The sequence below is a fragment of the Typha latifolia genome, chromosome 9 (assembly GCF_019914945.1).
Source record: "Typha latifolia isolate L0001 chromosome 9, TyphaL0001v2, whole genome shotgun sequence".
Taxonomy (NCBI): Eukaryota; Viridiplantae; Streptophyta; class Magnoliopsida; order Poales; family Typhaceae; genus Typha; species Typha latifolia.
Window position 1 is genome coordinate 1,560,543 of NC_133094.1, and position 10,781 is coordinate 1,571,323.

At 33.0% G+C, this 10,781-nt stretch overlaps 3 protein-coding genes across 3 annotated transcripts; 1 reads left to right on the plus strand and 2 right to left on the minus strand.

Annotated features, from left to right (window-relative positions):
* The first annotated feature begins 3,285 nt into the window (after positions 1 to 3,285).
* On the plus strand, positions 3,286 to 5,318 carry LOC140795282 (uncharacterized). Its single transcript, XM_073147779.1, has 7 exons — positions 3,286 to 3,304; positions 3,854 to 3,952; positions 4,158 to 4,303; positions 4,386 to 4,523; positions 4,690 to 4,770; positions 4,866 to 4,925; positions 5,004 to 5,318. The coding sequence occupies exons 2-7, from the start codon at positions 3,859 to 3,861 to the stop codon at positions 5,142 to 5,144; spliced, it is 660 nt and encodes a 219-aa protein (XP_073003880.1). The 5' UTR covers positions 3,286 to 3,304; positions 3,854 to 3,858; the 3' UTR covers positions 5,145 to 5,318.
* Positions 5,319 to 5,487: 169 nt separating this feature from the next.
* LOC140795281 (uncharacterized) lies at positions 5,488 to 8,881 on the minus strand. The gene is made up of 7 exons (XM_073147778.1): positions 8,442 to 8,881; positions 7,461 to 7,520; positions 6,904 to 7,152; positions 6,735 to 6,811; positions 6,392 to 6,468; positions 6,171 to 6,303; positions 5,488 to 6,089 (listed from the first exon to the last, which is right to left on the minus strand). The coding sequence occupies exons 1-7, from the start codon at positions 8,848 to 8,850 to the stop codon at positions 5,934 to 5,936; spliced, it is 1,161 nt and encodes a 386-aa protein (XP_073003879.1). The 5' UTR covers positions 8,851 to 8,881; the 3' UTR covers positions 5,488 to 5,933.
* Positions 8,882 to 9,875: 994 nt separating this feature from the next.
* LOC140795499 (anaerobic nitrite reductase AHB1-like) lies at positions 9,876 to 10,662 on the minus strand. Its single transcript, XM_073148105.1, has 4 exons — positions 10,547 to 10,662; positions 10,337 to 10,451; positions 10,105 to 10,221; positions 9,876 to 10,001 (listed from the first exon to the last, which is right to left on the minus strand). The coding sequence occupies exons 1-4, from the start codon at positions 10,660 to 10,662 to the stop codon at positions 9,876 to 9,878; spliced, it is 474 nt and encodes a 157-aa protein (XP_073004206.1).
* Between the last annotated feature and the right edge of the window lie 119 nt (positions 10,663 to 10,781).

Sequence of the window (10,781 nt, forward strand, 5' to 3'; positions counted from 1 at the left end):
GGAGGATGACGGTGGTGGGTTTTAGATAGATAGAGAGAGAAAGAGAGAGAGAGAGAGATCCAAAATGTGTCCTTTTTTGTAATATTAAATATTATTTTCTCCGGCTACAGGAGACCAAGTGGTATTTTACTTCTTCCATTGACTTGTATGCAACTATGCATCTATTAATACTTTAATCTCCACGTACTGCCCGTTAGTGCTCTTTGTTGCAAGATTTATACAACTATAAATTTGCAATTTTTTTAAAAAAATAATAATTAAAAACAGTCTTTTTGCAAAAAGCCCCTCCAAAGTTCTCCAATTTGTTTGGAAACTTGATCGAGAACTACTTTTGTTGATGACGAGAGATTTGCTTACATGTTAAGCATACCTTTCGATAATCGAATCAGCATCTTATGCTATTCTTCCACAAACGTCTCCATCTTAAGATGTAATTTGTTTATAAACCCCTCGATCACTTTCATATTTATTCTTTAATACTCGTTAATCTCGTTTGATTAATTTTTAATTTCCGACTAAATTAAGCACAAGCTGCAGTAATAAATTAAAGGCTTCTCGCTATAAGAGGAGGAGTTGCAAAGGGACAAAAAGACCACCTTAATTAATTCTTTGTTGCTATAAGAGGACATTTGGCCTACTTTAGTGCACATTAATTAAAACAATTAATTATACCCCGGACTCCTAAACTATTGACTATTTTCTCAAGAAACCCTTTCATTTATTCTCTCATAAATGTCTCCATCTACAGATTTAATTTGTTTTACAAACCCTCAATCACTTTCCTAATTATTGTTTAATAGTAGCTAATCTGGTATGATTAATTTTTTAGGATTTTTTTGTCCTTCTACCTTAAAAAATCTCTTATTTGTTTGCATGCTCCTCTAAACTTTATATTTTTAAATTAAAAGAAAAAAAAAATAACATAAGAGAAGCACTAAAATGACACATTATTATTATTATTATTTAATTGCAAGAAGGAAAAATGGGCACATTATGATGATTCATGAACCACATCATTACAATTTAGTGAGTGCATGCATATACTAGTTGTGTGCAATTTGGCATATCATCTATAAATTCCTTTTAATATTGAATTATATTCTTAGGATTTAATCAACAATGAGGGCTATTGGTCCTGAATGTAGTAGACATTTGAAATTAATATTTTTAGTGGATCATTTAGGTAGAAAGGTTCTCATAAAGCATATGCTTATGTAAGAAAGCACAAAACCATCTTTAGGATTCTAAAGTCTTAGAGATGCTCAATGATTTCATCTTAACCTAAATGGCACTGGAAATTTTAGTGTTAAAAAAAATGGTTGATGCTTGTCACACTATTTTCACCACTCAAAGTGAGGCAATGACATGGTACCCATGATAGGATTTATTTATTTTTATATACTTAAATTAGAATTTAAAGATTCATGAGATCTTTTATCATAGAAAATTTAATAGTGCTATAGTTAAACTGGTATGAGCCTTTTTAACCATCTGAGCAAGATATTAAAAATAAAACTCTAATTTTGTTTTAATTAAAAATTCTCATAGTTAGATGCTAAATATTTCTCTTGCTTGGGTCACTTTGGTGATCTTTTATTTTCCAAATGTGCAATTGGTAATGAAATCCTAGCCACAATAATTGAGAGATATGAATAGTAGAAAGAATAAGTTTTAGAATCACTCAATGATATATGCCTCTCTAAAATTTCTTTTACTCAGGGATTTTAAGAAGTATCTATGTAAATAAATGTTCTAAGAAATAGATATGCAAATATTATTATAAATAAGAGATTTTAAAAGGTATATACACATATAAAATTAAAAGAAAGAAACCTTTTCCTTGTGTCAATTTGGTTGTGAGTAGTTGTCATGTAACCCTCTAACAAATATAAAAGTAGACTGCTCTTCTTGATGGATGGGGAGTGAGTGGTTTGTATTTTTTTTAGTAAAATTAGTGGCAAAGGAAAGCTGGCTAAAAATTAGGCCTAATATCAATTCTAGAATAAGTTTTTTTTATTTAAAATAAAGTTTTTATTTTAAGAAAAATTATAACTATGTTCACTTGTATTCTGTAAAGTAGTATAACAATTATCTTTAATATGATATAAAGTGAAAAAAAAAATATTTTTTATGAAATTATCATGAATAACCTTTGATTTGATATAAAATAAGTTAATCGGATAGATATCAAAGATAAATTAGTAATTGAGTTAATGTGTAGTATATGATGTAATTTTAATAAATAGTATTTATATTCTAGAATGAGATTATTATAATATTTAGTTGTTTTGCTGAAATAAGGAGTAGTATTCCAAAATTAAAAAAATTATTCTTAAAATAATCGAGGGCTAAGTATCTCTCTATATATACTCTCCTAAAAATTATAAAATTATTGAGTTATTTGTAATTGTTTAACAACCACAACCGTTAATTTTAATATAAATAAATTAAAATATATTCTATAATTTGTACGAATTAGTTGAAAAATAATAAAAAATTTTGAGAAAAATTTATTATTTTTACACGTTTTACATCCCAAAGCTCGTTTCTAAATTCAGAGATGGGTAAGAAAAATGGACAAAAATGTCAAAACCTTGATGGTTTTGACTGAAAATTGCCATTTATTTTAATTTTTAAATTTCGGCACGTGATCTCGTGCCGGTTTATAATGTGTATCAATTAATAATTATATAAGTTTATTAATTTTTATTATGTTCATATAAATTTTATGGCCTCTTATATTCTCTTAAAATAAAATAAATTATATATATAGATTCTTATCCTCAAGCATCGCTTTCGACTGGGCTATCAGTGTTTTTGGTTTATTCTCCATTTTCGAGTCAGACGAAAGTTTTGATCTTTCTCTCAATCTTTATCTACATAGTTTTTGCTGTTTTCCTTTTCTCCCCTCTCTTTTTTTTTCCTTTATATACTCTCTTGGGTTTTATTTAACTACAAAAGTTGGTTCTTCCTTGAAAAAATATTAATTGACTACCTATGGACAGAACAAAAAATTAATTTGATTGCATACTTTTTTTTCTTCATTATTTACAAATAGAGCTCTCCATTTGAATAAATACTATGCCACACATTTTATCTTTCGATAGATAGATAGATAGATAGATATTGTTTCACTGGATCATGACATGTGATAGCGCCGATCGCTAATAATTAAACTAAATGTTTGAAATCAAATTTGTTTGCAATCTCATCTTTGACAAGAATATAAGATTTACATGAGTTATTGCCTAAAGCCTGTCTGAGGCCCTCAGATGTTCTCTGGTGTTCTTGAGCAATTTTTGGGGTACAGAAGCAACCAATACCAAGTTGTGCATTAGCAATCAATTATGGATACAATATATTCAATAATGCATGTTTGCATCCCATGCACTTGTAAATGATGAGAGGAATACAAGAGAAGGGAAGAGGATCTCTATGGAAATGGTGTTTATTTATAGCTTTCCAAACTGCTAGCCATCACAATTACACTAAACATCCCCTAGGAAGTCTCTTGAATTAATATTGGTAACATGTTTCTCATCAGCTTAGTTTTTATGTTTAAAATTAGGGCTTCTTTACATTTATGTTTCATTCAAATTTTTTTGTTAAATACTTAAATCTAAAGTCTGTGAATGTTTGATTTTCAGAGAATATAGTGCTGGTAATTAAAAGCTAATATTTATCTAAATCCAAGAGTTTTATTATCATTTTAGCAGACTAAACTTGGTTTTGTAATTTGCAAGCCTAAGTATAGATTTAAATAGAGCTTGATTGTTCTGGCTTTTATTTGCTAGTTCTTTACTTGCTTACAAGAAAATTTCCAATTTTAGCTGAGCTTGTGGATCACTTGCAGCTAGGATGGAGATGAAAGTATTTTGGTGCTTCACAATTCTGTTCACCATCTTACTGGGAGATAAGTTTGCAATGTTCAATGCCATGTTAGTAGATGAGAGTAAGTACTAGCTACTATTGGAAACCTATTTCAACCTCTCATTTCTTATCTTGTAAAGGCTTCAAATCTAAGACACTGTTGGAAAGAAAAGAAAACAGGGAGTTAAAAGTGAAGTAAATCAAAATTCAGATATAGTTTGGAACTATTCCATATTATGAATTAATTAGGAAGAATACTAATGCTTGTGGTTGATTATTTATGAAAGTTGTACCAAAAAAACCTACCTGTGTTTCATGCTTGGAGACTTCAAGGAAAGCTGAAAAAATCTTAAGCGACGCAAAGTTGTTCGAAGAAGCCAACAGACTCTCGGTCGAAGTATGCCATGTTCTACCAGCAGATCTGGAAGCTAAGGTAGCAGACTCCAGCCATTCTATTCATGAAAATTATCTTACCACAAATTTATACTTCATACTGCTTCTTTCATTTTTCGCAGTGTTTAGAAGCATCGGAAATTTATGTTAATCACACCAGATTGTTCTTTAAAGAGCTATTCCATGAAGATAGCCTATGCAAGAAAACAGAGCTCTGCACTGACAACACCCTCACAGAAGAGAGCAAGATGTTTCAGCCAGTAAGCAAAATTGGTTTAATCCACAGAATTCATACTACAAAACTTCAGCAATAATGTTATGATCAATAAGTTAATGTTATATATCCTTAAATACTGGCCAAACAATGTATTTAGATGGAAATGTAGTAAAAGCTTTACATACACTAGTGACTAAGGTATGTTTCAGCCACTGGATCTGAGAGGCTGTGGACCTTGTCATAGAGCTATTAAGGATCTTAAGAAGAAAATGAAGCAGCCAAAGATGAAGGTAGCTCTTCACCTGAACCTGATTAAATTTGCATATATTTTCACCTTTTTTTCATGGCTGCCTGATATAATATATTAATATCTTAACTTTTGTAGGCTAAGTTGATAGATGTGCTTATCGACTACTGTGAAGAAATAGAGAAGGATGAGCAAGTTGTAAGTACAACCACTGAATTAAATCATTCGCAATTCTATCGTAACACTGATAAATTTGATGAGATATTTTGGTTGCAGTGCAAGACAGCAATTACCAAATATGCTCCTAAAGTTCTGGCTAAGCTTGACAGTATAAAGGCCAAATCCCTCTGCCAGATGATTGGTATATGCGATTCAGAAATATCCATACGAAAGCTATGGAAAGAAATATTGGAATGAATCATGGATGCTGTGATGCTTATGCCAATAAATATTTTGGGGAATGATATGTAATACAGATATATCATACAATGCAATGTTTTGTTATGTTATTGGAGATTATCTTGTATATGCATAATCATAAAGACATGTATATCATATTCCAGGTATTGCAACAAGATTTACATTTACAAATGCATGATAGAGTTTTCAGCTATTATATGTTATCAATCATAGTACATAAAGTGAAGTCCAGGGTAATAATAGTGAATTACTCAGATGGGAAGATCTTGATATATATGAGGCAGTTAAACACTTCCTGGCTTGGAAAGTTGAATAACAAAAAAAAGTGTGACGCATGAAATAACAGGAAAAATGTACAAGGTATGAAATTGAAAAGAAAAAAGATACAGTTAAGCAAGATTTGTTCATTTCTTCTCTCTTGATCCAGCAGTATCAACATTTCACTCTCTTATAAATATTTGTGAAGTTTGGATGCTTAAATCTTCTATCAAATCAAATTTCTTTTGTTCTTCGAGCTCTAATCAAATCCTCCCAGTGATTCACTGGATCTCCCATGCAGCAAGAACCTTCTTCTCTCAACAATGACAGTGTGAACTCCTTGATATAAATCAACAACAGTAGAACCAAGGCAATCCATACACAGCATATGGAGATTTTGTACCTTTCTGCCATGACTAGAATCAGGGGAATAATTCATCACTTGAAGCTTGTAAGGCAGACACTGCCAATATTACTTGAATAAGAACCATCCGAAATGGACCATTACATATGGCAAAAGTCCTCATGTCAGCTGACAGAGGACATGGCTTCTTCAATCCTCCTGATGACTACACTAAGACTATGCCCACTTTCTAAAGCTTTAACAGCAGCTCTGTGGGCTTTCTTGTGCCACTTCAGGAGGTTGTATGATTGCAGAACAGACCACCGGGCTTGGTTTGACATCTGCTACATAGGTAACAAAGAGTTAATACAGTAACAGCTAAGATATTGATTCAGATACAAATCAAAGAATGATGTATAGACCTGTGAAACAGTCAAAGGAGGTTGCAGAAGAACACTGATACTCCTGAACAAATTCTCATCATTTTCTCCACCTTCTGCCTCCCCATAAACAAGAGCTTCAGAAGCAATTCCAGCAAAAAGTATCATACAGTACCTGAGAGCTGAGTAATCAATTAGATTCACAGAAACAAAGAACCAATCTTGTGTCTATTGGGCCTATGACCATCAGTAAATCTATGTACCTGTCAAAAGCAGTACTGCTTAGGCGGCCTTCTGCAAGTTCATTTTCCATCTTTTCATCCCAAAACTGAGTTCCTGCCTATAGAATAGAATGAAAGTATGAAATGATGTGCATATGGATATTTTCTTAAGAAGAGCTTAAGTCAGTAACTAATACTCATTGGTTGAAGTTCAAAGACTCGAAATTAGCAAGTACTTTATGTACTTTGTTATATTTGAGCTGTCTTGCTAATGTATTTTCTTAAGAGTGGTTAATAACTTAGTTTCTATTGCAGTGCAGAAAAACGCTAGAAATTACTTCACTTAATAAACATATTATTAAAATGTAAAACTATCCTAAGTTACCTGGCCTTGAATTCCCATTTGCATAGCCACAAATGGATCTAAAATCACTCCTCGTATCGGGCAACCCATTAGATAAGCTATAAATATAATGGATGAGGTTATACATTTCCTCTGTTAACTTGAATAAGCAAAAAGGACTAATGCAAGAAAGAAAGAAAAAAAAGAATACCAGTAAGGAGATGTCCAGCTTCATGAACAAGAATACGGCGCTTATACGGGGGCCAAAAACTTGATATCTGAGCAAGACAGCTCCCACCAAGAAAAATTGCATCCAGTGCTGCTAATCCCAATATGGCAGCCAAATTAGGTCGTATATCTATTCCTTGGGAGAGTAAGAAAGATATGCCACCAAGACAAGCAATCAACACTATTCTAGAAGTTCCAGTAAGGCCCCACTTCTTTGGCGCAAGCTTAGCGGCTGCAAATATCAGAAAAGGTCATTCTAAAAAGAGACCAACTTGATTCAGAATTAGACTGGAAAGGAAAAGTATGCACTCCAATACTCGCTACAGAAAAGGGGCAGATGAAAATGCTTCCATTTGAACTAATAGATGAGTTATACTAAAACCAACACTAAACAGCAATGTACTTTATATGAAATGCAAAACTAAGAAATTTTCCAAATTCTAACTTCGTTATCCTCTAAAGAACAGTGCTATTAAGTTTCAAAGATTTCCAAAAAGTCAGAAGGATGAGAGGAGGAAAGAGTCACTTTAGATATCTCACCTTCCAAACCAGTTGACTCTCTTAACAATGAAGGGGTGACATCCCTTGGTCCCTCTAGAACTGTAGCATGAGAAGAAAGAAAAAAAGATTGGTAAGAACCAGCAGAACTAAACAATGAATAATTCACTCTGTAATTAGCTTAATGAACCTTCTAATAAAACACAAGAATGTAACAAAGCAAGCAACCTTTCTAATAGGCAAAAAGAGGAAAAGTGGTCATATTAATCTTGTCGGCAATAAATGATATATTAAACTATGATCATTATGATGATAGAAATCACTTAGATTTTATATGAAATAAACTCTCTAGTAGGGCTGTCAAAATAATCAAGCAGGCTCGATCAAGCTCGGCTCGAAATGATCTGAGCCAAGCTTGATCTTCAAAATAGGCTCGAAAAATATTTCAAACCAAGCTTGATCACGAGCTGGCTTGATTAAATGGGCTTGATAATACTCAAAATAATTATAATATATATAATATGAGTAATACTTTCTATACTTTTATTATATTCTAAAGTTTACTTAAGTGGATTGTTATGTCATTTGATTTTGTAGAATTTAGTTCTGAATTATGATCCTATTTTTTTTATATACATAGATATTTCTAATAGTTTATATATTGTAATATTTATATTTTTTTGAATTATGTCATATTTTAAGTTTAATTCAAGCCTAAATTAACCTTAATTTAATTCAAGTTTGATCGGTCTCCAAATTTGGCTTGTTAATCAAGGCTTGAAATTATTTATTGATTGAAATGATTTCAATTCAATCTTGATCATAAATCTAGGCTCAAAATTATTTTCAATTCCAGCCTGATCAGAGCTAGGCTCGATCAAGCTCGGCTCGATTACACCCCAACTCTCTAGTTATTAAACCTTATTATCACTATATAGCATGAAAACCAATACGAATAATGCATCAAATTTTTGCAAGTACCAAAATTTTCATCATGCCATAAGATCAAGAACAAAAATATACCAATGTTCTTGCATTTCCCAAAGTTGGGTAATAACCCACGATCCTGGAGAAAGGCGTAGGCGCTCCCGACAAGCCTCATATCGTCCGCATTCAAGCAGGTGTCCAACACCTCCCAATCCCTCTCCGGCCTCGACCAACCTGGGGAGTACAACACCGACGAGGATGAAGAACCCATCGCATCCACCGGAGAAGAAGACAACTCCACGGATTTGAGGAAGCGAAGGGCCCTCGAAAGGTCCTTATCCCTCACCGCATCCTCGTATTCGCGCCATTCTTTGAGGGATTTGACGCAGAGGCGAGATGGGTTTCTACAAATTGAGATGTTACGAGGGAAAGGTGAGATCTTTAGGGGTTTGGAGAAGGCAAAGCGGAGATTGGTGGAGGAGAGAGAAGCGCAGGGAGAAGGCATCGGACTATCGGAGCGTATGGAAGCGGAATTGGAGCGTGAAAATATCTCGGTTTTCTTCGAACTATATCGCTTGAAAAATGGTCGGGAATGTTACTGTTCACACCCGAACAATTCACTATTTACAATTCGATCCTTTTTCTAATTTCATGGGATAGTTCATAATTTTCTCTAAAATTCTTTCGAATATCACAATTGGCAATATATTCTTCAAACTTTTATAATCGTTTGAAAAGTAATCTAGATGTCGTAGCACAAAAAGGATTTAAGTTTAGGATCTCTATATCAAATTTAAGGGTTGTTAACTGTCTCAATTATTATTATCTATCACTTTTACACTGTTTTAGTTTGTGTTTAGCCGTCTATCCGACGATTGACTGATTATGTTTAACTAAAACAGCGTTTGTGACTTTTTGTCGAAAAAAATAAAGAAGAAAGTGGATACATACACTTAGTGAATTATCTAATTGTATCACTAAGTCTCCTTGATTAAGAGTTCTGTTAAAAATATTAAAAAATTAACTAACTAATTAGACGAATAAAATGCCCCGACTTTCTCTTCATTTTGCCTTTTAGATGTAAATTTTTGAGTAACTAAATAAGTCCGCTGTAAAATTTGATATAAAGACCACCAAATAATAAGATGAAAGATTATAATAGGAATATGAGATATTTTATCTACTTATTAAATTACTCAAAATTTTAAGATTATTTATATTAAAATTTCTAATAAAATATCCACGAAGTGAACTTTAGTGATACACGATAATTGATAGGGTTAAGATGTAATTAACCCCGTATTTAACACTTGAACTTGATACTTGTAAAATAAATAAATTCAGTCACGATTAAGAGATGCCGTCTTCTTTCCTTGGATAGACAAAGAGCAATTGTTACATTGTTCATGCAAACATGAACACATGAACAACTTATTCAATTAAAAAAATAAACAACACCAACAACAAATGCTCCGTAGTGCATCAGTTCAAACTTTAGCAATCCTCATGGGAGTAATTAAGCTGAGTTAATTACATCTCAGCTTGTATAGCTGCAGCAAGATGATCATAAGCTACTCCCCAGGCCTCCTCCATTTCAGGAGACCACATATATGGAACTGCCTCCTTTATAGTCTCCAGTAATGCAAACTTAAGCACCTACGTACAAGAGCAAAGATGTCTATAATTATGTCCAAAACTTTCAAGTTAACTGCATTTAATTACTATCAATCTAATAATTATTTGGACAAATGATACATACCTCAAAATGTAAACCAGCAACGCCAGCCTTGGTATGAACACCTCCTAATTTCTTCAGCGTAATGTTTCCCACAGTGACTTTCCTAGTCTTCCTCAGCATTGTAGCTGACTCACATGTCTATGCTCACATAAAATCACAATAAAATTTATCGTACGAAGAGAGTATCTAGCCATGCATATATCTAAATTAAAGAAGGAAAAAAGAAAAGAAAAGAAAGATATAGTCGTCGAACCATGACGAACACATTCATGGCATGGGCTTTGAGCTTAGGGTTCTTGCCGAGGGGCTCATCGGAGTCGCTGAGGAAGGAGAACTTCTTCCTCGCAGATGGAACAATCTCGAAGATCCTATTATGGCAAAATATATATACATATACATATACATATACATATATAAGGTACGTAAGAAGATTGTAATGAATTAAAAGTTAAATAGAATGCACCTCAAGTAGAAGTTTAAGCCGATCGTCGCAGCGTCATCCTTCATCTCATTCCATGCATCCAAGACAAGGGCCTCTTGCTCTCTGGTGAAGGCTACCAAACCCTTGGAGAATGCCATGTCAGTTATATATATATAGTCTCTATTGCTCAGGAGATGAGGATGGGTTTGAAACAAAATGAGATAGATGGTTTATATAGGCAAGAACTTAGAGTATATGTTCCTATAATTCATTAACT

Excerpts from the sequence above, each read along its gene's own strand:
- LOC140795282 (XM_073147779.1), top strand. The coding sequence starts at position 3,859 with ATGGAGATGAAAGTATTTTGGTGCTTCACAATTCTGTTCACCATCTTA. Across the intron at positions 4,304-4,385 it reads CAGCAGATCTGGAAGCTAAG|TGTTTAGAAGCATCGGAAAT; the intron begins GTAGCAGACTCC and ends CATTTTTCGCAG. Across the intron at positions 4,771-4,865 it reads TGAAGCAGCCAAAGATGAAG|GCTAAGTTGATAGATGTGCT; the intron begins GTAGCTCTTCAC and ends TAACTTTTGTAG.
- LOC140795281 (XM_073147778.1), bottom strand. The coding sequence starts at position 8,850 with ATGCCTTCTCCCTGCGCTTCTCTCTCCTCCACCAATCTCCGCTTTGCC. Across the intron at positions 6,469-6,734 it reads AAATGGGAATTCAAGGCCAG|GCAGGAACTCAGTTTTGGGA; the intron begins GTAACTTAGGAT and ends TCTATTCTATAG. Across the intron at positions 6,090-6,170 it reads CTCCTTTGACTGTTTCACAG|ATGTCAAACCAAGCCCGGTG; the intron begins GTCTATACATCA and ends CCTATGTAGCAG.
- LOC140795499 (XM_073148105.1), bottom strand. The coding sequence starts at position 10,662 with ATGGCATTCTCCAAGGGTTTGGTAGCCTTCACCAGAGAGCAAGAGGCC. Across the intron at positions 10,222-10,336 it reads CCATGAATGTGTTCGTCATG|ACATGTGAGTCAGCTACAAT; the intron begins GTTCGACGACTA and ends ATGTGAGCATAG. Across the intron at positions 10,002-10,104 it reads TTGCTGGTTTACATTTTGAG|GTGCTTAAGTTTGCATTACT; the intron begins GTATGTATCATT and ends TCTTGTACGTAG.